The sequence below is a fragment of the Ictalurus furcatus genome, chromosome 9, assembly GCF_023375685.1.
Source record: "Ictalurus furcatus strain D&B chromosome 9, Billie_1.0, whole genome shotgun sequence".
Classification (NCBI taxonomy): Eukaryota; Metazoa; Chordata; class Actinopteri; order Siluriformes; family Ictaluridae; genus Ictalurus; species Ictalurus furcatus.
In genome coordinates, this window is record NC_071263.1 from 18,753,583 (window position 1) to 18,777,303 (window position 23,721).

General features: G+C 36.9%; 3 protein-coding genes across 3 annotated transcripts; 2 read left to right on the plus strand and 1 right to left on the minus strand.

Annotated features, from left to right (window-relative positions):
• Nucleotides 1–1,041: 1,041 nt before the first annotated feature.
• Nucleotides 1,042–10,412, minus strand: fndc4b (fibronectin type III domain containing 4b). Its single transcript, XM_053632360.1, has 6 exons — nt 10,330–10,412; nt 4,275–4,390; nt 3,890–4,094; nt 3,418–3,507; nt 2,989–3,125; nt 1,042–2,691 (listed from the first exon to the last, which is right to left on the minus strand). The coding sequence occupies exons 1-6, from the start codon at nt 10,400–10,402 to the stop codon at nt 2,656–2,658; spliced, it is 657 nt and encodes a 218-aa protein (XP_053488335.1). The 5' UTR covers nt 10,403–10,412; the 3' UTR covers nt 1,042–2,655.
• A 1,155-nt stretch (nt 10,413–11,567) lies between these two features.
• gckr (glucokinase (hexokinase 4) regulator) lies at nt 11,568–18,617 on the plus strand. The gene is made up of 19 exons (XM_053632361.1): nt 11,568–12,519; nt 12,702–12,857; nt 12,944–13,012; nt 13,735–13,803; nt 13,916–13,989; nt 14,076–14,142; nt 14,341–14,394; nt 14,508–14,602; nt 14,717–14,822; nt 14,991–15,109; nt 15,205–15,303; nt 15,603–15,700; nt 15,810–15,886; nt 16,063–16,159; nt 16,249–16,346; nt 16,466–16,546; nt 17,569–17,718; nt 18,029–18,163; nt 18,486–18,617. Exons 1-19 carry the CDS (start codon nt 12,505–12,507, stop codon nt 18,603–18,605), a joined length of 1,779 nt encoding a protein of 592 aa, XP_053488336.1. The 5' UTR covers nt 11,568–12,504; the 3' UTR covers nt 18,606–18,617.
• A 670-nt stretch (nt 18,618–19,287) lies between these two features.
• Nucleotides 19,288–22,249, plus strand: si:ch73-340m8.2 (tyrosine-protein kinase SRK3). The gene is made up of 9 exons (XM_053632363.1): nt 19,288–19,641; nt 20,162–20,283; nt 20,366–20,532; nt 20,626–20,785; nt 20,928–21,080; nt 21,187–21,242; nt 21,393–21,546; nt 21,640–21,768; nt 21,865–22,249. Exons 1-9 carry the CDS (start codon nt 19,355–19,357, stop codon nt 22,056–22,058), a joined length of 1,422 nt encoding a protein of 473 aa, XP_053488338.1. The 5' UTR covers nt 19,288–19,354; the 3' UTR covers nt 22,059–22,249.
• The last annotated feature ends 1,472 nt before the right edge of the window (nt 22,250–23,721 follow it).

Sequence of the window (23,721 nt, forward strand, 5' to 3'; positions counted from 1 at the left end):
TTGGATGTAAAAGTAACTGGAATCAGTCAACACTCTGAACTATATCACAGTAAAGTTTGTAGCGGGAATAGTCTGATTTTTGAATCTCACATGACTGCTTCCTACTGATACCATAACTCTGTTTTGGACAAAATTTGACAAGATAATTGATCTTCCAAATAAGCGTCTTTCTTATTTATATTTTATACATTTCAATTATGTTCAATATATATTTTAATATTTTATATTTGGTATTTATTGCTGTGGATGGTCTGACTTGGATACCCTAAAGATTTGCACTTTCCAAAAACAAATTTATGCCCAAATCTCACCATTGCTCCAGATTATAATCTCTCCTATGTAATGTAGACTTGAAATTTAAGAACTGCTGCTGTAATCAACAACTGCCCTGTGCTTATCTCAGGACTCCTATTCACAATTTGTTGGTATTGGACATCCTTTCCACATGTAGTATGAAATAGGTGTCGTGTAATTATGTATAATGCCTCTATCTGGTGTCACTGAAAAGAGGATGGGTTCCCTTTTGATTCTAGTTCCTATCAAGGTTTCTTATTCATGTCCTCTCAGAGAGTGTTTTTTTCTTGCCTCGGACACCTCCAGCTTGCTCATAAGGGATCAAAATATAAATCTGCATACCGACTGTTGTAAAATTACTTTATGACAATGTCTGTTGTTAAAAGTGCTATATAAATCAAATTGAATTGAATTTATGCAACACTGGGTCTCAGTAGTTTTTCTTTAGTATTCTACAGTACTGTAAATATTTCAGACATGTGAATTGCTTTTACACAGTGATGTGTTTTACACAAAAATGTGTTCTCATTACTTTGACTTGTTAAAGTTTGTTTTTGGTTTCAGCTTCTGTGGTATATGATTTCCCAACTGCAGTTTTAAACCATAAAGTTAAAATCACTATGGTCAATACATAATAATGATGTATGATGATACATAATAATGTATGGTCACCACAATACAAGCTATGTCTAAAAATTATAGTTGACATCTTAAAACTCAAGAAACATAGGGCCTTATTTCCCATTAGTGGCTATATCTTTTCAGTTCTATATTTAAGTTCATGTAGTCTTTTGTGCACAGAAAAGCTTATTCATAATTAGCAATTAATAATTACACTTATTATCATAATTAATGTTTTTGTAAATGGCTGGCTTAGTGGTTAGCACGCTTGCCTCCCACTACAGGGGTTGGTGGTTTGATTCCTGCCTCAGCCCTGTGTGCACAGAACCTGCATGTTCTCCCCGTGCCTCAGGGGTTTCCTCCAAGTACTCCAGTTTCCTTCCCAGTTCAAAGACATGCATTGTTTCCAAATCGTCCATAGTGTGTGAATGGGTGTGCGAATGTCCCCTGCGATGGGTTGCACCCAATCCAGGGTGTTCCCGAGTTCCCTGGGATAGATTCCTGGCTCCCCCACGACTCTGTGTAGGATAAGCACTACAGAAAATGTATGGATGGATGGATGTTTGTGTATGCATATATGTAAATTACTAGTAGGATACCATAAGACATATTTGTATTTTATTCAGAGTACAATCAAACAGGCAAGCAGAGTTCAGAGTTGATAGTTGTTGTTTTTTTTTTTATGTAATCCAAATTTGACACATTTGCAGTAATGTCGGCTACTATGTAGATATAAAATTATAAATGTTTATGCCAACAGTTGATTGAATTCTCTTATGTATTATAATGCTGTATGTTATGGGATAATGAAAGCATCCTGACTTAGTGTCCTACTGTAACAGTTTAAACATGATTCTACTATATTCCTCTATCAATAACATTCTCAAAATGCCAAATGTAACGTTATTTTCCAACTGACAAACATATACTATCAAAACAGTGTCTCTAATGTGTTGTCCATATGTTCATTAGATACAACACATTTTGTAATATAATGTAGGACTATGGTTACACACTACCACCCAAAAGAACAGAAATACAATGCTATTTTTCAGTGCAGCTAAACATTAAGAGGTGGGCTTTCTAGATTTATTCTCGTAAAAGACTGAGCTCAAGTTATATCTATAAACCTGGAGATTGCTGTAGCAGACGTGTTATAAAGTTGTAATACTGTATATCAAGTAGTAGGTAATACTATGTGAGAAATATACTTTTTAAGGTATTTTTGTTGGCAGTGCAGAAGTGTAGTAAAAGTGTAACATGTCAGTAGCTTTTTTTGGTAAAGATAATAAAATTGTATCTTATTTCAACCTATTTGGGATGCTATGGAAATAAGTTCATTTCTGCACAATTAAAGTTACTACTAACTGCAGGTTTCATATTTTTTATATGCATAGAGGATAGGTAGCAGAACTAAAGACAATTTATATTTGTTCATTATGAACAGATTTCAATATTTAATATTTATTCCAGGACATAACACTGATTATGTTATGCCTCTTTCACTGATAAATTAAACCTGTTAATCATGATTAAACAAACAGTAATTGATGTTTAATTTGTATCAATCTTCTTCTACTGCTATGCTACTACATTTACATTGTCCTACTGCTTATTTCATACTGTAATGTAGTACAGAAATACAGTGTATTACACAGAGCTGGATGTTATTACTATTGAACAATGAGTTAGTGGATCTCTCTAGGAGCAGATCGACCAGTTCCTGCATCGATGTGCTGGTCAGACCTTAATGATGCTAACTGCTGATGGTGTCCTCTGGAAAAAACAAAATACGCAAGACAATCTCAGTTGCAGAGAAAGCACAAAAATTATAGGGAAGCTCTACAGAATGCCAAACTACCAGTAGATGTAACAAAATAAAACAAAAATGATCATCTTGTTTTTAATATATGATTAATGTTTATCATCTATATTCTTTTTATTTTGCCCAAGTGCTGCATATAAAATAAATGTGACTGACAATTGAAAAGTCACTGTTTTTGAGTCCATGACTCAGTCTGTACACTGCAGTGATTAAATTAAAGCCATCTGTTTCAGCAGTATTGGGCTCACCTTATTCCCTAGAAGCCCTCCATTATGGTAATCAGGAGTGCTGTGCACAGAGAGGGGTTTGGTCTTCTCCTTACTGTGGTTGTTTGAGTCATTGTCTTTGATGATCTCGTACTGCCTACAGAAGAGAGCAATCACCGCTGCACCAAGACAAATACATCCGATTAGAAAGCGGATCAGATCCCTTTGCCCTTAAGCACTGGCATCTGGCCAAAAGAGCTATATTCAAAACCAAGCACAAGCTCTAAATGTGCTCTTAATGCTAGCATGGCAATTTAATTTCATTCTGAGTAAAAAAAAAAATGAACACATCAATACTAATACAGTAGTATAAAATTAATCATATTATCATATAACGTTATGGCTAGTGTGTGCTGTGTGTGCTGGACTTTTTATTATGTATTTCTAAATTTGTTGTTTTTGAACAGTCACCTGCCCACATTAGTAGCACAGTCATAATGATTAACATCTCTCCGGTCTGAAGGTGCCTGGAAATATCAAGACCTTCTACTGAGGGGTCACCTACACTTACACACACACACACACACACACACACACACGCGCACACACACACACACACACACACACACACATCAATGAACTGTGAACATCCATCATTCATTAGTGAACATCCAAAGCCAATCATTAGTTAGTAATGGATGTACTGTTGGATTTTTGATTTGATAGAAATGTAATTAATTTAAAAATCAATTAGTTTTAGGTCAAAATTGCCAAAATACAATCTCTGTAATATAAAACAGTTATTTGGAAAAAGAAACATCATATTTTTTGGATTGAATTGAGCCAAACACTTACATTTTAATGTTGGAAAAAATCTTAAGAAACGCTTTTTACTATTGTGGTGTGTATGTCGAAATAATTAAAACAAAATGTCTCAGAATACCTTGAGCCACCATGTTAGACTGGAAGTGGTCTGATTTTTCAAGGGTTCGAAAATGAACCCTCTTGCTGGCTTGGCTCTCCCCATGCAGCCCGATAGATTGCACCTGAATAATATAGTCTGTATTTTCATCTAGGTCCCATAGCACACAAGCACGACTGGTGGTGTTAATTTCCCTGATGAAGCGCTGCATAAGGCCATCTTGTCTCTACAGGACAAAACATACAAGATCAAGCACACACAAAGACATGAAACTTATTTTCCTAAATAGAAGGTTTATTGGAGAGGAGTGGCTGTATAGTTAATGAAGCCATAAACTGCACGGTTTTCTCAACTGATATGATGGATTCCTTTAGGGCTATGCATCATTTTAATAACTTTGCAGAACCTGCTGGGAGATGGCGTAGCCAATTACAGCCTCCCCCTCTTGGACATTCCAGGATACGGTGGCTGAGTTTGCTCTCAGGTGACTGACAGAGACATTGACAGGAGCAGCAGGACGATCTGTGAATAGTCATGAATGCAAATCGTTGATCAAGATCACCAAAAAGCTCACTGCATACCAATCTCCTCAAAAATGCAGAAGATCAAAATTTAATCATACACTGTTATTAAATTAACATTATACAATAAAATGGATGCTCTATTAATAATTACACACAACCATTTGTAGTCTATCTGAATGATTTCCACAGTAAATATTTTTCAGCACTATACTGTTTTTTAAGTTTAAATCCAAATGTATAAAAATTATATGATAGTCAATATAACCGGGTTAAAACAATTAAAATTCTCAAGTTTAACTACATACATAAAACTAATACCTAAGACTAGCTGGAGTTTAATGAAAATCACAATTCTCTAGGTTTGCTGCTTGATGTACTGTAAGTAAGCATGATGAAATGCGTGTTGTGTAAATTAGTTAACATTAATGATGAATAAAGCTTAGGGATATAGTGTATTTTAACAGGTGGTTAAAGGTGTAGCAATGTTCCCAGGCCCCTTTTGGTAATTTCTTAATGCATGTCCAGGCTATAAGTCATTAAATACAACATACTATGTTCAGTTGGCTAGTGTAACTGTGCAAATGCATCATTGAGATGATGTGGTAGTGCAATATGTATAACATGCATGAATAGTTCTGATGAATTTTGGGCTGTGTATGGCTGTGTCGTATCCAGGTTAGCACTCACACTGTGGAGGAGTGGGTGGAAGTGGGCAGCCTGGCAGCTCGAGAATAGAAGCTGTTCTTTAGCCGTGAGATTATGGAACAGCTTAACAATTTTATAAAAGCATCGCCCACATCTGACATTTAAAATCCAACTTAAAAACATTTTTATTTGTCTAGGCATTTGAGGTCTCTTGAATCTGTAGTCATCTGATTTATCCTGTCTTGTCTTTGGTGGTTTTGTCGTTTATTCCCTTTTATTGTTCAATTCATTTATTAATGTTTTATTTTATTTTATTTCTAATTACTTGATCGCACTGGGCAGCACGTTGGCTGACACTTGTCAATTAAATGTGATGTATGTATGATGGATGTATCTGTGGTTCTCAACGTTTTTGAAGCCAGGGACCCCTTCAACTGTAAAATAAATAAATAAATATCCATGGGCCCCTTTACTTTGTTTTGTGGAAGCTGAATAATTTTTTCATGAACATAGTCGAACTATTCAAAATATTAAGCTAATTATTTGAATGTGTACAATGATAGTTTGAGTATGTATTGAAGGCACAGAGCTTTTTTACTCCTGAACTTCCCTCTCACAGAACAGATTTAGTTCAGATTCAGTTCAGATTCAAGTTGATATTATTTATAGGCCTCCTTGTATTTGAGTTATTGGGGTTTAAATGAAACCCATTGAACTGAATGAACAACTTTGTAACTATATAAACTCAATAAAAAATAATAAAATAAAGTATGGTGAGTTAAAAAAATCACAACAGCGATATGGCCAAAGGTTTGTGGATGCTTCACTATCAGGCCAATAGATGGGCCTTCCCCAAGCTGTTTCCACAAAGACAGATGCACACAACTGTATAGAATATCTTTGTATGCTATAGCATTAAATTTCCCTTCACTGGAACTAAGAGGCCTAAACCTGTTCCAGCATGACAATGCCCCTGTGCACAAAGTGAGGTCCATGAAGACATGGTTTGCTACAGTTGGGGTGGAAGCTCAAGTAAAGTGTACAGAGCCCTGACCTCAACCCCATTGAACACATTTGGGATGAACTGGGATACTGACTCCACCCCAGGCCTTCACACCTGACATTAGTACCCGACCTCACTAATGCTCTTGTGGCTGAATGAGCACAATTCCCACAGCCACACTCCAAAATATAGTGGAAAGCCTTTCCATGAAGAGTGGAGGTTATTATAACAGCAATGGGGGGACTAAATCTGGAATGGGATGTTCATGTTGGCCGTATAGTGCATCTTGTGTAAAAACATAAAACAATGCAAGTCTACCTTTGAAAGACTACCTCCAACAAGCTCAATAAATGAAGGTATAAATCCTGGTACTCTGTGATAGCTGTGTACTGTGATACTCTTCATTTGGTAATGTTCTTTTAAATGAATAAAGGTTATATGTGATTATGGTGCATAACGCTGTAAAGTGCTTTTATGGATTTCCATGTCCTGCTGAGTTGTGTTTGGCAAAACAGCTGTTATTAACTGTGAATAAACAGCCAATTTTTTTTTACATTTATGAATGTGTACAAGGGTGACAGTATGGCACATCGGGTAGCTTTGACTAAGTTTGGGTTACTGTCTATGTGGAGTTTCTGTGCTTGGACTGTGCTTGGTGGTGGAATGGCTACTCTAAATTGCCCCTAGGTATGTGTGTGTGTGTGTGTGTGAGAATTATAGACTGCTGTCCAATGTCCAATCAAGTGTGTATTATTGCCCAGTGCTCCTGTGAACCTGACCAGGACAAAGCGGTTACTAAAGATAAATGAATGAATATGTATGAGTTTCTGTAGTTAGTTGTAATTCTCTTCTGGGTTATTATGCTAATGTATTCTGACTCTGAGTTTCATTCTCTTCTATAGTTGGGAAGATTAGAGGCTAGTTGACAAATATCGCTATAATCCATCATCTTTATAATCAATCAACAAATCTATGGGCCCAGACAACATCAACCCCAGGTTGCTCAAGGTGTGTACCACACAGCTATAGGTGTGTTTCAACACTTCTTCAATCTTTCTCTAAGGCTGAAAAAGGTGCCCCAACTGTGGAAGACCTCCTGCATTGTTCCGGTGCCCAAGAAAAGTCATCCCAGTACCTCAAATGACTACAGACCTGTGGTGCTGATGTCACATGTCATGAAGACCTTTGAGAGACTGGTCCTGAGGCACCTGAAGCTGATCATAAGTGACTCCCTTGATCCACTGTAGTTTGCATACCGGACCCAAATCGGCGTGGACGATGCGATCATCTACCTACTGCATAGGGCTTACTCACACCTGGAGAGGCCAGGAAGCACATTGAAAATCATGTTTTTCAATTTTTCAAGTGCATTTAACACCATCCGGCCCCCCCTGCTTGCAGAAAAGCTCTGGGGCATGCGGGTAGACCACGACATGGTGGCCTGGATCATGGACTATCTCACCAGCAGACCACAGTATGTCCGACTGCAGGGCAGCCTGTCAGATGTGATAATGTGCAACACTGGCGCACCTCAAGGAACTGTGCTTTCACCCTTTCTATTCACCATATACACCTCTGACTTTAGCTACAATTCTGGTACATGCCACCTCCAGAGATTCTCTGATGACTCCTCCATCGTGGGCTGCATCAGTGAAGATAAGGAGGAGGAGTACAGAGGCGTAGTGGAGAGCTTTGTCAGATGGTCTGAGGATAACCACCTTCAGCTCAACATCGGCAAGACCAAAGAACTGATTGTGGACTTCCGCCGATACAGAAAGCCCCCAACACCTATTACCATCCAGGGGGAGAAAATAGAGATGGTGGACTCGTACAAGTTCCTGGGAGTTCACATCAACAGCAAGCGGACTGGTCGGAAAACACTGAAGCTCTCTACCGGAAGGGACAGAGCAGACTGTTCTTTCTAAGGTGGCTCAGGTCGTTTGACGTGAGCAGCAAGCTACTGCAGATGTTCTATCAGTCTGTAGTAGCCAGTGCCCTGTTCTTTGCTGTGACATGCTAGGGAGGTGGAATTAAGGCTGGGGAGGCTGACAAGCTCAACAAGATAGTGAAGAAGTCCAGCTCTGTTGTTGGTCACAAACTGGGCAATCTGGAGACAGTGGTGAAGAAGAGAATAAGAAACAAAATCAGGTCCATTTTGGGAAATCCTCTTCATCCACTGTATGCTGAGCTACGGCAGATGGAGAGCACCTTCAGCCACAGGCTCATCTCCCCCAGGTGCAAGACGGAATGCTTCAGATGTTCCTTTGTGCCGACAGCCATCAGGCTGTACAATACTTAGCCACCCTATCCCTTGACCTTACTTTTGACTTTTGACTGCACTACAAATATACTGCTACACTGTTTGATATGGGTACCATACTGTACTTTTTGCACTGCTCACAAATCACATCACTGCTGCAAAGCTTTTCTTATATGTCTACACTGATCATTCCATACAGCTGCAAAATGTATATAGTATTGTACATATGCGATATGTACATGGGTTACTTGCATAGTTGGACTGTACATTGTTGTTTGCTGTATATACTGCTCAAATGTATGTGTGTGCATATACAGATACATATATATATATATATATATATATATATATATATATATATATATATATATATATATATATATAGATAGATAGATAGATAGATAGATAGATAGATAGATAGATATAATGTATATAGAATTTACCCTTATGTCTATACATATTTAAACATTCTGTATATACTCTTTATATATCCCTGTATTGTTCTCATTACTATCTCTTTCAACTCTTCTTACTTTTCTTTTTGTCTTTTTTTGGCTGCTGCTGTGACACCCTAATTTCTCCATCTGGGGATTAATAAAGTATTATCTTATCTTGTCTTGAACTTGGCTCATCCCTGTAACCTCAGCACACATACAGATATATGAGAACTTTAGTTAGAAGTAATACATTCATGTAACCTATTACTGTATTTGTATTTTAAAAAGAAATGTCACAGTTTGCAACAGATTTTTTATTAAGTAAAAATGTAAAAGATGAATATAGTCAGATTGTGAACAATTAGTTACAACTGAATAACTGCCAGCTCTAAAGTGATATAATGGTATTACATAACAAAAAAAAAAAGAAAAAGAAAAAGAAAAAAGAAGCATTAATAATGATTATGTTATGCTCTGCAAAAATTAAATTGCTGGAAGTCAGTATGGGCATGGTTCCATGAATTCCATGACTTGAGAAAAGAAATTAGGATAACAGCTGTGAGGCTAATTAAGTATGAGTTACTGCTTGAATTTTATGCCTAGTTCAAGACTTAAAGGGAGGCCAGAAGATCCTTCTCATTTATTATACAGACACAATGTACTTGGCAACACACTGTATGTACCTTCTAGACAGCTGAATCATACGGTGCTATCTGAGCCAAAAACATACTCTGCAATAAGCTTGACAGCAGATATTTTTCAATTTGCATATATTATATCGATTAGTCTGGAGGTCTGGTGCATTTAATATGAACAATTAAATAAAATAAATTATAATTATTTAAATAACGAAACGAATTCTTGCTTGCAAATAGCCGAGACAACAGCTATTTTAATCATACAGAGTGACATGGGGTTGTGTGTTATGGGGGGAAAAAAACCTTGTATACAGTAATTATTATTACAAATGTTACACCTTGCACCATATTGAAAACAAACTGGTAAATCCTTGATGAAATGGTTAACCTCGAGGAATTATTTGTACAAATAAATTTTATCTGTTAAGAAGATCTACTGCTGTGATCTACTGAAACATCTAACGGTGTGCATCATTGGTCAGCATGCTTGCAGCACACAATAAAACTGGAATGTTGTGACTGGTTAGAGGGCTTACTGCAGTCTATCAGTACTGGTCAAGTAACGTTATCAGTGAATGATATATTGTGCAGCCACATGCATACACATTTAACATATCCAGATCATGCACCATTCCCTCCCTTTACCACTCAGTTCTCACTGACTTGATCCACAACAGGCCTTCCTAAGTCCCACCAGGTCCTTATTAAATCTAGCAGGGGAAACACAATTTCCCTAATGTGTGCTTGTGCTGGCTTTTCAATTCAATCCGCTGACCCAATAAACAACATCAAAAGCAAATACTGCATTTGGAGCAAGATCCGTGGCGTGTAAATCAGTCATGGAGGACCAGCCTGTACCGCAAGATTCTGACATGAGGATGAAGATGATGATGATAATGATGATGATGAAGATGATGATGATGATGAGATCTCAGTGATTATCTGTTCACTCACTTGCTTGGCTAAGGCAGATGTGGCAGCAGAACAGGAGCAGGAGAGAGCTGAGAGCAGCGAGGAGAGCACTCATATCTTCCTTGAAGTTGCCCAAAATGTTAAAATCCCATCAACTTGTTAGCACTTCCAGTCACATCAGTGGTGCCAAAACTTCACAGTCAAAACTGAACTCCTGCGTCTGCGTTCACAGATTTAACACGAACTTAACTCGCCACCATTTTCGCCCCCAGCATCGCCTTCAGCATGCAATCCGTCGGTTGTAAGAGCGATTTGTTACACTCCAGTATCGTATAGCAGTGTAACACCTATATAAATTACACCGTAACCATTAAAGCAAACAGATTATACCACTGTTTTAATGATAAGCGACGCGCTAAAATGCGTAATTACGCGGAAGCGTATACTTATAGGTAAACAGCAAAATCTGTCAAATCTCACCAGTTCATCGAACTCATACCGGATATGTCTGGTAAAAGAAACATACACGTATGTCCAGAATTGCGTCCAGCGCAGAGATGGCTCATGTTTGCGTCCTCACTTTGTCGGTACGCTTTAAGAATACCAATAAATCTGCGCTGCTGCGACACAAGCGCATGACCTACAGGTGGTGGTGGGCTGTCTATGCGCTCTCGCCTTCTGAATAGTGATAGGCACAGAGAATCACTGAATCGACTCTTTCAAACCAATCCGTTTCAAACGAATCGAATATGCTTCGTTACTTTATAGGTATCAGGGAATGTGTTGTAGCTTATATTATCAAGCTTTATTCCTACAGCAACCTATAGAGTTAATCAAGCTTTTATGACCAAGATAAAAAAAAATTCCATTTGCAAGATAACAGCCTAGTCCATACCAGTGCCGACATTAAAGCACGTTTTTGCCACTTAAAAACGACATTTGCCTAGCTTTATACCACGGACAGACGTAATAAATTCCCAGCAAACCAGCTTTTGTTTAACCATCAGTGGTAACAGGATGCCAGCCCAAAGCTTGAAAACCTGCCAAGGTCGAAAAGTGGCTCTTGGATAGTTGACCACTTGCCAGCGATAGACAGACCATCCCTACTGAACAAAAACAAAAAACAAACAACAAAAAAAAAAAAACAGAAACCATCATAGAATTTGTAATGGTTTTAATGGTTATAATGGGAATTGTATTGTTTTTAATGGAAACTGTAATGGTCCCCGTGGGTCTCTACTGGTAATTTTCCCTCTATTGGTGGCATGTTATGTCTAGTGTATACCGTTAAGGAACGGTAATAGTTTTAATGGTTAGCTGATGGTTTGTAATGGTATTTGTAGTGGAAACCATTAGAATTTCTGTGATGGTTTCTGTGGACAGAGCCTATTTGAAAGATTCTATTTCTATTATTATTACCATTCAACCTAATAGTTGTAACCTAAATTATGACTGAAAAATAGGTTGCTTGTCAAGTTTGGTGCTAAATGGAACTTAATGGAATGATGCTTTTCCTTATTTGTTTAATTATTTACATTTCCCCTTTGGACAATGCTCATAAGTGAGCACTGTGCTGATATTGAATGCTCAATTGTCGATGCAAATATTGCTTCTAGACCAAATCCATAATAATTTTTATAACTAGGGAGCAAAGGTAGCAGTTTGTTGCCATAAACCGCAATACAAGGTTGCACAAGTCCTGGATTATTGATTAAACAAAGCAGCAAATTAACAGTGGATTGCTTTGTTGCCTATGAGTAAAATGATAACTGGCTACTGCAGGAAGCTGCTAGCAGGCCAGTGTTTTTTTTTTTTGCCCGACAGCAGCCCAGTAGACATATTGTTTTACACACAGGTCAAATGTACAGAATTGAAGTGTATGGTATTTGAGCTTGATATTAATGTGCCTATAATGATCATGGTCTAACCATTTAAATGTTTGTTTTACTTAAATGTCTGAGTTAGTTGTTACCTGTTTTGAGCAGCAGGCTACAGCCTGTTCTGCAAAGGAACACTTTTACACCCAATATCAAAGTCCATTTACATGAGCCCTCGTTTTACCTTCTGCCTAGTGTGAGTTACACTGCATGATTCCTGAGTAAACTGTACTGCTGTGAGTGCATACCACTAGCATGCATGAAATACATTCAGAAGGAGCTACTGTAGATTAGGAGATAAAAGACAAAAGGACCTAAGTTTGATTAAACAATAAAGGATATGCAACACTGGCAGGTAAGATGATAGAGTGTATGGTAGGAATGGTAGGAAGTAGATAATCACTGTTATGTTTTTTTAGCAGCCTGCATAACTGTTTTTTTTTATTTTTTATTTATTTATTTTTTTTTTAGCTTAATCAGATATACTTACACTGTAATGTCTTAGTTGTTGTGGATTGTTTTGTCTTTCCCCAATAGCAACCCAGTTATGAGCCCTACCTACCAGTCACAGAGAAATCTAATCCAATCACCAGAGACATTGATAGAGCAAACCCTGAAGAAATAGTACAAATGCTGCAAAAGTGTGATGCAGAAATATTTGAAAGAATATCACATGGAAATCCCATGTATCAGGTTTGTGTTAAAACATGTCTATAGTGTTATAGGTGTTCTGTATGTAATAATGATGTATATCAACACTAAGCTGTTAATGTTTATAGACACTGTGCAGCTCATCTGTGGTGCAGACAATAGTTGATGTGTCCAAGAGGGTTGAAGTGATTCTTAAGGTATGTGTATGTTTATATCGTAGATACTAGAAATGTGTATACAAAGTTACTTCTTTTGTGTTAGAAGTATCTGAAAAATTATGATACATATACACTCACCAGCCACTTTATAAGGAAAAAAAAATGTAAAAATAAATAAATAAATAAATAAATAATAATAATAATTTCAACCTTCAACTGTCCAATTTCTTTGACTCTGTGCCCACTGTAGCCTCAGATATCAGTTCTTGGTTGACAGGAGTGGAACCCAATGTGGTCTTCTGTGGTTGTAGCCCAACCACCGCTAAGTTCAACATGTTGTGCTGTGCATTGTGACATGCTTTTCTGTTCACCATGGTTGCAAAAGGTGGTTATTTGAGTTACCATAGTCTTCCTGTCTTGCCATTCTTCTTTGACCTCTCTCATCAATGAGGCATATCCACCTGCAGAACTACCACTCACTGGATCCAAGGAGATCAAAGTTTTTGAAATACTCAAACCAACCTGTCTGGCATCTGAAATCCCATCTCCCCCCATTTTGATGTTTGATGTGAACAGTAACTGAAGCTCTTGACATGTATCTGCATGATGTTATGCACTGCGCTGCTTCCACATGATTGGCTGTTGTACAATTGCAAAAATGGACAGGTGTACATCTGTTCCTAATAAAGTGGCTGGTGAGTGTATATTATAAGAACGTGTGATAAGAATGGGGAAGCAATTTAAAAGGTTTATTACATTAGGATCCAGAAGACAGTCTGATTGTCCTGAGTGGCTGTGGGACTTCAGGCCGTGTTGCATTTCTCTTGGCGGTAAAAACTAATTACCGAAGAATTTCCTTCACATTACTGAATTTCTGCACATTATTATACTTCACTTGTGGTGTCATGTCATGTTTACTTTCTCTCACTGGTTGGGTTTTAGACATCCCTTAATAGGTGGCTTGCTTCTCATCATCAAAAGCAGATCTATTCATATATCATTGCTGGAGGTGACAAGTGAGTAAACACTGACTGCTCAGTTGTTACACTGGATGTCAATAGAAAATGACACTGCAGTATTTCAGCAGCTGTTTTTTTTTAAGAGCCCTGCTAACATCACAGGAATCTCCAGAGGACGATCCGTTTCTGGGAGCTCTCACACTGGACAAGGTGAATACTAGGGCAGAGAGAGGAAAGATTGAAGCAAAAAGTAAGCATTTGCTTCCTGGTGCAGTACAGTAAATCACTCCCATGCCATGCTACAGTGGCACAAGACCAAAACATTGAACAAGGAAATGATACTGTAGTATGTAACATATTTACCGGAGCAAACATGTTTTAGCCCTTTTGTTTTGTTTACATGAACAGGCTTGTGTAGGAAAGAAGCACGTCCTCTTCATTGGAATATCCTGTGGCTTGTCTGTATGAACACCCTAGTAGTTTCATTCATTTGTGCAATGAATTTGAATTTTTCACTCCAAGCTCATTATCATGCTTTACTGACAACACCTATGTGATATTTTCTTACTCTGAAGGCACCATTTATTGCTGGCCAACTTGACTTTTGTCTGAGGAATCTGAAGATCTTTACTCCAGTGCTGATTGGATTTAACCCTGTGGACATGGCACGGTAGCGAAGATAAAACCATAATAGGAGTTTATTTTTGACTAATAAACTTAGAAGGGAAAATAAAAATGTGTTATTACAATAGAATATCTTAAATTTCTGCTGTTATGTTGATAGGACTGAACCAATTCAGAACTGTTCATTTCACTTCAAGGAGATTGCAGAGAGAATGAATGAATTGCAGAAACAGAAAAAGGCCTACGTGCTCAATCCAGCAGTAGGGGTATAAACTTTTCTACCTGACTAAAATAGGTTCCATCTTTAAAAGACATTAAAATGCTAGTATACAGCATTTGTATACTGAGTAATCTATGAAGACCAGACAGTTCCTTGAGCATATCATATATAATAATATATATAGTAATCTCTGCTGCATTTTTTTTTCTCAAAGCCAGAGGCAATCAGTGGATCTTCAAGAATGAAAGGAGGAAGCACCACAAAAGTAATTCTGGAAACTATCCTTTTGGCAGGCCATGAAGCTGCATGTAATAATAAAGCAGTAACCTTCAAGTATGTCTTCAAAGAGTGTTTTCCTTTTGTGAATATATTCTAGAGTAGCTTTCCTTTTATATATTAACACTTACTGTATGTGTTGCTTTTACCAGTGGTATACTGCACTCACTCAATAAGTTTGAGAAAGTTCATCAGATCACTTACTCACACACGAAAGAACTGGCAGCACTGGTTGAAAAAGCAGCAGTAAGGTAGGTTGTTGATTTATCTCATGATTTTGAAAGTTGTATTTACATAAATTGCTTGAGCAATGCCAGTTGTGTCCAGCTTTCAGATGAACAACACCACTAATTTTATCACCTATACGCTATATACTGTAGATTGCATTGGAGACTGCAATACAGAATATAAAGTCCAGACCATTACTTTCATTGTTATTTTCACCCTGCTATTTCTGTGCACGTATTGCAATGGGCCACAATAACCAAGGCTTCTCAGAATTGATGGGATAAAAAATAAAACAAGGATAATATATGATTTGTAAAAACAGTCTCCGAAGGAAAGGACATGTGTATTACCTTGGATGGCAGACTCTTGGCATTATCGGGATTATTGATGCTAGTGAATGCATTCCAACATTTGGAGCAGGTATCACTAATGATAATATAGAAATACATTCTAAAGTGTGAAGAGTATTCAGGCTATTGTAATATTAATGATATAAACTCAACCAAAGCTGCATTTTGTATTTTTCCAGGCTTTGAAGATATCAGAGGCTTTGTTAGCAATGGCTTCAGTGAGATGAACAACAAAGAGGGAGATCTGTCATCTCTAGTAAGTGAAAGGCTTTGCATTCATGTAGAATAATGAATGGTAGCATCTATGAAACAGACTGCCTGTGTTAATGTCAAGCTCCTTTGTTCCTTGCTTTCTCGTTTTCTCTCTCTCTCTGTCTATATCTCTGTTTCTATCTCTGCCTTTCTTTCTCTGTTTCTATCCTCATTATCTAGGGACCACATTTCATTATTGACCACAAGGATTTTGTCCACACCATTTTACCCAATCTGAGTGACAATGACACAGTGATATTTCTCTATAGCGAGAATGGTAAGCAGTATTTAGAGCCAAATCTGATCACTGTAGTGTTGGCACTATCACATTCTATCAGTGCACATGATGCTGAAATACCTTCATAGATGACCTGAATGAGGTGTCAGCACTGGCCAAGAGTGTGAGACAACACACTTCAAACCTTCATGCAATTGCCCATGAGCTTACGGGACTCAGTGATCCTGTGAGTAAAATGTTTGTTTTGAAAAAAATATGTCATCATGTTAAGATACTATTATGTTTTATATAATAGTTTTGAGATAATGTTTTTATGAATCATGTGAAAATATATCTACCTTTCAGGAAAGAATGAGAAGTCAGTTTATGGCAGTCCTCACTATTAAGTGGCCCTCATCATTGCATAAGTACAACCCTGTCCTAATGGTAAGCTAAGACAGATATATAAATATATAGAAATATACACTCACCAGCTATTTTAACTGGAACTCATGTACTCCGGATCATTTATGAAATCCAATCAGCCAACCATGTGGTGGCATCACAATGCATACCATCATGCAGATACATGTAACAAGCTTCAGTTAATGGTCATATCAAACAGCATGGTTAGACTTTGACTGAGGCATGGTTGTTGGTACCAGATGAGCTGGTTTGAGTATTTCAGAAAATCTCCTGCAGTGGTTCTGTGTGCAGAAATGCCTTGTTGATGAGAGAGGTGAGAGGAGAATGGCCAGACTGATTGAAGCTGACAGGAAGGCTATGGTAACTGTTTGCAACCATGGCAAGCAGAAAAGCATCTCTGAATGCACAACACATTGATTTGAGTATTTTATAAACTGCTGATCTCCAGGGACTTTCATTCTAAACAGTCTTTAGAGTTATACAGAGTGGGCCAAAAAACAAACAAACAGAAAAAACATATAGTGAACAGCAGAAGGTAGAAAAGCCTTGCTGATGAGAGAGGGCATAGGAAAATGTCAGACAGTTTGAAGCACAACATGTCAATCCTTGCAGATGTGCTAAAACAGCAAAAGACCACATCAAGTTCCACTCCTGTCAGCCAAGAACAGGAATCTGAGGTTACAGTTATCACAGCATTACCAAAACTGGACAGTTGAAGCCTGGAATAATCTAGCCTGGTCTGAAGAATCTCGATTTCTGCTGAGGCACACAGATGGTAGGGTCAGAATTTGGATAACCAAATTCAACACCATGAATCCAACAGTTCAGACTGCTGCTGGTGTAATAGTGTGGGGAATTATTGGGGTTTTCTTGGCACACATTGGGCATCAAACATACCAGTCAAGCATCATTTGAATGCCACATCCCATCTGAGTATTGGTACTGACCACATTCATCCCATTATGGTCACAATTTACCCATCTTATAAGCATTATATAAGTAAGTGGTATACATTGAATTGTGCTATTTTCTTTCTAATACAGAAACAGCACTGCGAGCTTTCCACTAAATGGTGCCTCAATGCGATCAGCACAGGGGCTCATGTCCTTACTGGCAAAGTGTACATGAATTACATGATAGACCTCAGAGTAACCAACAGCAAACTCTACAGAAGAGCCATTCATATATTAAAGGTAATTTTTACTTAGTGCAATACGCAAACAACATGTTCAGCAAAAAGGTACCTGCCGAGGTCTGATTAGAGCCTGTATGCTCTTGCCCCTTATTATAATTTAGTAAGCATGGATTGGTAAGAAACTATATTATAATGAGTGCTGTTTGCAAACAGCCCTTGTTTTTTCATATGTGGCCAATGAACAATTCATTAATGACTTTTAATTCATCATTGGTTCAGGGTAATTACACTGCAAAGACAACATGACCCTGGCTTCAGACTTAAATAATGAATTAAATGTATAATTTATTCAATGTCTTTACCTTCAGAGGTTCACGGGCAGCACCCAGGCACAGTGTGAGACAGCTCTGCTAAGAGTTATCTATGGCGTAGAAGAGCTGAGTGACGGGATGAGCTCGACTAATGTCACACAACACACACTGGTGGCTAATGAAAGGGGCAGTGTAAGAGCTTGTTCACAGACTATTGCATATGGATGCATGCAAATGTGACAGAGTAATATATATATATATATATATATATATATATATATATATATATATATATATATATATATATGTGTGTGTGTGTGTGTGTGTGTGTGTGTTTGTGTGATGAAGTATTTGTAATATCACTGCTGTCATATGGTGGCAAAACACATTACATCAGTTTCAATTCTGTCATATTAATAACTACACTAAAACTGAAGATATTAATACAGTATATACAGTATGTATATATTAAAAGGCCTGTCTTGTCTATCTTGTGAATTTGTTGTTATGATAGGTTGTTCCCATTGCATTGGTGATGTTACAGTCTAGAGGCACCATCGCTGAGGCCAAGTCCTACCTAGATGCTTATTCTGTGATCCGGGATGCAGTGGCTGCCTGCCAGAGTTGGCTTTAATATAGGAGCACTTAAGACTGCAGCAACATGCTTCTCAATTCCAAAGTGGTTGCTAAAGGGATTTACTCATATTTCAACTTTGTTAAGTGAGATTACATTTATGTTATTTGAAGAAATGAAAATCAAGTTTAATACTAAAAAGAAAATTACATTCATCAAAAAAATACCCTTATTGACCAATTCTAAGAGGAATGACATTGATTGTTTGTTGTCCCTTAATGTATAGAACATGTGACAGCAAGCAACAACAGCAATTTGTTCCTTTTACCATTTATTTCCTGGTATTAATTTGTATATACTCTATAGGAAATCTCTTTGCCTGATGTATATTGCATTGTGAACTTGACTATAAAATCAATAAAGACACAGCTACACAAACAAAGAAAAGAAAAAGAAAAAGCCCACAGAAATAAATAAGCAAAAAAAGGAATAGTGAATTATGGAATAATGGTGACATTTTCCTTAACAGGACTGTATGTATAATTAAATGATTCATTTAAAAGCAATGAAATATAAGTATGTATGTAAAATCTTTCCCCCTCACAATAGGTTAATTTACTACCAAAACATAGACATAATCAGAGGAATTTTAGTCATGGGTGACTATAAAGATTTTTTTCTTTTTAACTACGTCAGTATCTAAACAAACCAGTTTTGCTGCTACTAACATGTTATTTTAAGACGCCCTTAGCCTTTCAGTCCACGTTTTACTCTAGCAGGGATGGTGTCCTTAAATACAGTAGGTAAAGATGGGCAACAGTGCCTGCTCCTGTAAGTGTTGCCGTTTGCTGTGTTCAGAGGAAGAAGATACAGTTATCAACAAACAAATGTTTATATCGATCACTGAATATGCCTGTAATTCACTGAGTGATCAGAAGCTCAATGTGGGTGATCTCTTGGAGGTGACTGAGGAAGGACAACACTGGGTGTATGCAAAGAGATTCACAGTGAAGGGTGCCAAGAAAGGATTTATTGAAGAACAGCTCTACGTACCGAGAGATTTTCTCAAACCAGTGGGTAGTTTGGAGGCACAGTCGTGAGTATTTACACTGACTGGGGGTGGGGGGGGGGGGCATAAATTACATAATGCGTAATATAATTATGTTTATACTCCATAGTACTTTTTAGGTAAATATAAGTAAAAAAAAAAAAAAAAAAAAAAAAAAATATATATATATATATATATATATATATATATATATATATATATATATATATATATATATATGTCAGCTGTATTTGAAAACCTTTCTACATTACTAACATTCTACATTGCTAACTTTCTTGATAAAAGCTTGGAATGGAGTGCAGCATGCACTTGTACTTTTCTTGTACAGACTCATGCTGCAGCAATGAATCCTGTTGCTATTTATCCTGTAGTTACATATGAAGCCTGAATAATGTGTAAATGTCCCATGAATCAAAATGGAGGAAATGTAGCCACTGATCTGGTTTCTCGAGTTCCTACTGCTCCTGAGAGGTGTTTTGTGTGTTAGGGAAAGTCAAGGTGTACTGATAATATAACTGCGCCCAAACTAAAAGCATTTTATGTACAGATGGTATTTTGAAAACATCACAAAGCGCACTGAGGCCAAAAGATGTTTGCTGAGACCAGAAAACAGTGAGGGTGCATTTCTTGTGTGGAGAAGTACAGAGAATAATTGTTACTACCTTTCAGGTAATCACAATTTCCTACAATCTGAAAATAAAATAAAATAATAACTTAAATAAAAAACCCATATCCTTTGTCTCGTTTTCAGTAAAGAATGGGCCCTATGCACGGCATTACAGAATTAGGGAAAGAGAATCTGACAAACGGTTTTACCTTGTTAATCGGAAAACATTTCAGACCCTTCCTGAGTTAGTGCAATCATATTCCAAGGATCAGGATGGACTTTGTGCACGCCTTAACCTCCCTTGTGTTATGGTAGGTATTCCAAAAATATAAAGTTTTATCTTTCACATTTAATAGGGTAAATGCCATGCCATGTACTCCCTTTATATAATGCTTTATTTTTAGCTGGACAAACCATCCCTTCCCAGCCTCTCTTATGAGGAACAATGGGAAATCGACCAAAGCTCTCTGACCAAAGTGAAGAAGCTTGGCAGTGGGGAATTTGGAGAAGTGTGGCACGGGGTGTGGAACAATGTAATAGACGTGGCTATTAAAGAGTTTCGAGGTAACTTAATAAAATGATCACCACAGACACATTACAATTTTCGCTTCCATCCTAAAAAGGGTGTGTTTGTGATATATCTGTTTTACACCTGAAATACTTCATTATCAAATGTCATGTTAGCAACTTTGGACCTTTCTCACAGTCATCAGCCCAGATATTCAGACAGAGATAAAGATCATGAAGGAGCTTCGGCATAAGCACCTGCTCAGGCTATATGCTGTGTGCACTGTTCATGAGCCCTTCTGTATTATCACCGAGCTCATGAGAAATGGAAGCTTGAAGAAATACCTCATCAGTGAGTGTAATATTGTGGTAATGCTGTTAATTTCAGTGAACAAAATGATGAAATAAAACTCAAGATATATATAAACATTGTTTATATCCATTTCATTGTCTTTCAGTTCACAAAGAGTTGAGAGATATTGAGTTTGCGCTCATGGTGGACTTTGCAGTGCAGGTATATTGATTAATATGGATCATAATTTAGTTTATAAAATTTCAAGATATATAATGTTTACAAAGAAAATATACATTTGGCACCATCAAACCATTTTAAGAAATTAGATCTAAGGTTTAATGTTTCTTCATTGTTCACTCATATGTTAAGATTACAGAAGGGATGGCATACTTGGAGAGCAAGAACATTGTTCACAGAGACTTGAGAGCTGATAACATTCTACTCACTGAAATGTTGTCCTGCAAGATAGCAGATTTTGGACTAGCTCAGTATACTTTGTCCCAAGAGAAACAATTATCTTCAGGTAAGTATGACTATCAAAAAATAAAAAAGTAATGTCATCATTACAATTCAAAGACTAAAAAAAGCATTGATGTAAATGTTCGCCGAATAATAGTTAAAGTCCCAGTAAAATGGATGGCACCCGAGATCTTCGCTGGAAAGGACTACACAAAAAAGTGTGATGTCTGGTCTTTTGGGATCCTCTTGACTGAAATGATCACATACGGAAATGATCCATACCCAGGTAAACAGAAAAGAATGAATTAGAATGCATTGAGGACTATTAATTAAGTATTACTGATTGTGTTTATCCCTGTTCACCTTTCTTTTCTGAATTTAGACCTTGACAATGTAGCTTGTGTTCAGGCCATTCAGAGGGGTTACAGGATGCCACAACCAGCAGACTGCCCAGTAACACTGTATGATATCATGTTGCTATGCTGGCATTCCAACCCTGATGAAAGGCCCACGTTCATGGAACTTCAGGAAAGGTTAACTACTCTGATCCCTGAACCCGCTGTGGTGCTTGATTAGAACTTTGCTGATGATATATACAGACATACAGATATATACTACATGATATATACAGTAAAAAAATAAAACCTACAAATATATTCAAACAAAATGCTGCTGCATTGATATTAGCTGTTGTGATGCTAATGTATTTATACAGAAAGTCTTTTTGATCATCCAGCTTTCAATTTAAAGCAAAAATGCAAGATGTGCTTTTGTTTTCAATTTCCCTTTTAAATCAATATTTTTGTGTTCACATTGAAAAAGCTGACTATCGAGGATGACTAATACATCGGCAGCGATGTCTGTTTTAGTTATAACTGCACACACACACACACAAAAGACCAAGAATCTTTTACCAATCATGTAAACAGCTAGTAGCTGTGCCAAAAGAAACAAACCAGAAACCAAAAATAATCTTCATCTAGACTGAACCTTGCACCACAGATTTATAAACTCAGTGAATAAAGTCTATGGCTATTATTTCATGACACACTGAGCATCTACTGCTATACCTTATGCAACATGGCCCTTGTGACTAAACTGTTTATGTACACATTTGTCTTTATACAGGTGAATATACCTGTTCCAGGCTGAAGGATACAAGTTAGCCTATTAACACTTTACAATAAGGGTACACAAATAAGCATATATTAATGAATGAACTAATGCTTTCATAATGATCAATTAATACTTGAGATAATACTTAGTGCATGAGGAAATGATGAAGTGTATACCTTAACACACAACTGAGTCATGTGTACACATCCATTAATAATCATAATTGTTAAGCATTAATTACCTATTACTTGTTCTGTTAGTTAATATCATTAATTGAAGTATTAATTAGAATTACAATCATTTGCACTATGAAGGTTCTATTTGGTGACAATGTAGGTTAGCCCAAATTTTAGGCTGTCTGGTAAATTCATGGTAATTTGTGACCTTTTTGTATTTTCGATTTACCGACAAATTTATATATAGTTTTATACACAATGCCACATTTTTCTCACGTGTAAATTTAGGAAAGCACTTTACGTATTTGGTTAATAATAACTGAGATAATTTATTAAAGGTTTATTGACAACAATTATTTTTGCTGTGATTGCACAAGGTTATGCTATTTGACCAGCTTCCTGTCATCAGCACTTACATTGTGCCAAATGATCTGAACTCAGCCTACCCTACAGTAAACTGGCTAAATTAATGACCTGAATGCAACAATCTGTTGTAACAGTCTGGTTAAAATTCATTTTGAATGATGTGCTAATTGGTTTTCAGATCACAGCTATCAATGTATATGCTAATTAAACATTTATAATAATAATAATAATAATAATAATGATAATAATAATAATAATAATAATAATTATTATTATTATTATTATTATTATTATTACTATTATTATTATTATTATTATTATTATTCCCCAAGAAGTAAAGTCAGGTTGCAGGATGCAGTAATACATTTGTTAGTTACTACTTATTATAATAAGTCAGTAGTTAATATATCTATATTGTGTAACTTGTCATGAATTGATGATGATGCCCCCCCCCCAAGATGTCTTGCAGCATACAAATGCTAAATGCAACCTCTCAAACTGAACATCAGCTCATGTATTAATTGATCATCATGAACGCATTAGTTCACTCATTAATATATGCTTATTTTGTACCCTTATTG

Bases quoted from the DNA above. Each gene is read 5' to 3' on its own strand.
- gckr (XM_053632361.1), top strand. The intron at 14,143-14,340 runs GTGAATACTAGG...TTACATGAACAG, and splicing joins GAGCTCTCACACTGGACAAG to GCTTGTGTAGGAAAGAAGCA. The intron at 15,110-15,204 runs GTATGTCTTCAA...TGCTTTTACCAG, and splicing joins AATAAAGCAGTAACCTTCAA to TGGTATACTGCACTCACTCA.
- si:ch73-340m8.2 (XM_053632363.1), top strand. From the start codon at position 19,355: ATGGGCAACAGTGCCTGCTCCTGTAAGTGTTGCCGTTTGCTGTGTTCA. The intron at 20,533-20,625 runs GTAGGTATTCCA...CTTTATTTTTAG, and splicing joins TTAACCTCCCTTGTGTTATG to CTGGACAAACCATCCCTTCC. The intron at 21,769-21,864 runs GTAAACAGAAAA...TTCTGAATTTAG, and splicing joins CGGAAATGATCCATACCCAG to ACCTTGACAATGTAGCTTGT.
- fndc4b (XM_053632360.1), bottom strand. From the start codon at position 10,402: ATGAGTGCTCTCCTCGCTGCTCTCAGCTCTCTCCTGCTCCTGTTCTGC. The intron at 3,508-3,889 runs GTATTCTGAGAC...GTGTAAGTGTAG, and splicing joins GTCTAACATGGTGGCTCAAG to GTGACCCCTCAGTAGAAGGT. The intron at 2,692-2,988 runs GTGAGCCCAATA...TGTTTTTTCCAG, and splicing joins GAGGGCTTCTAGGGAATAAG to AGGACACCATCAGCAGTTAG.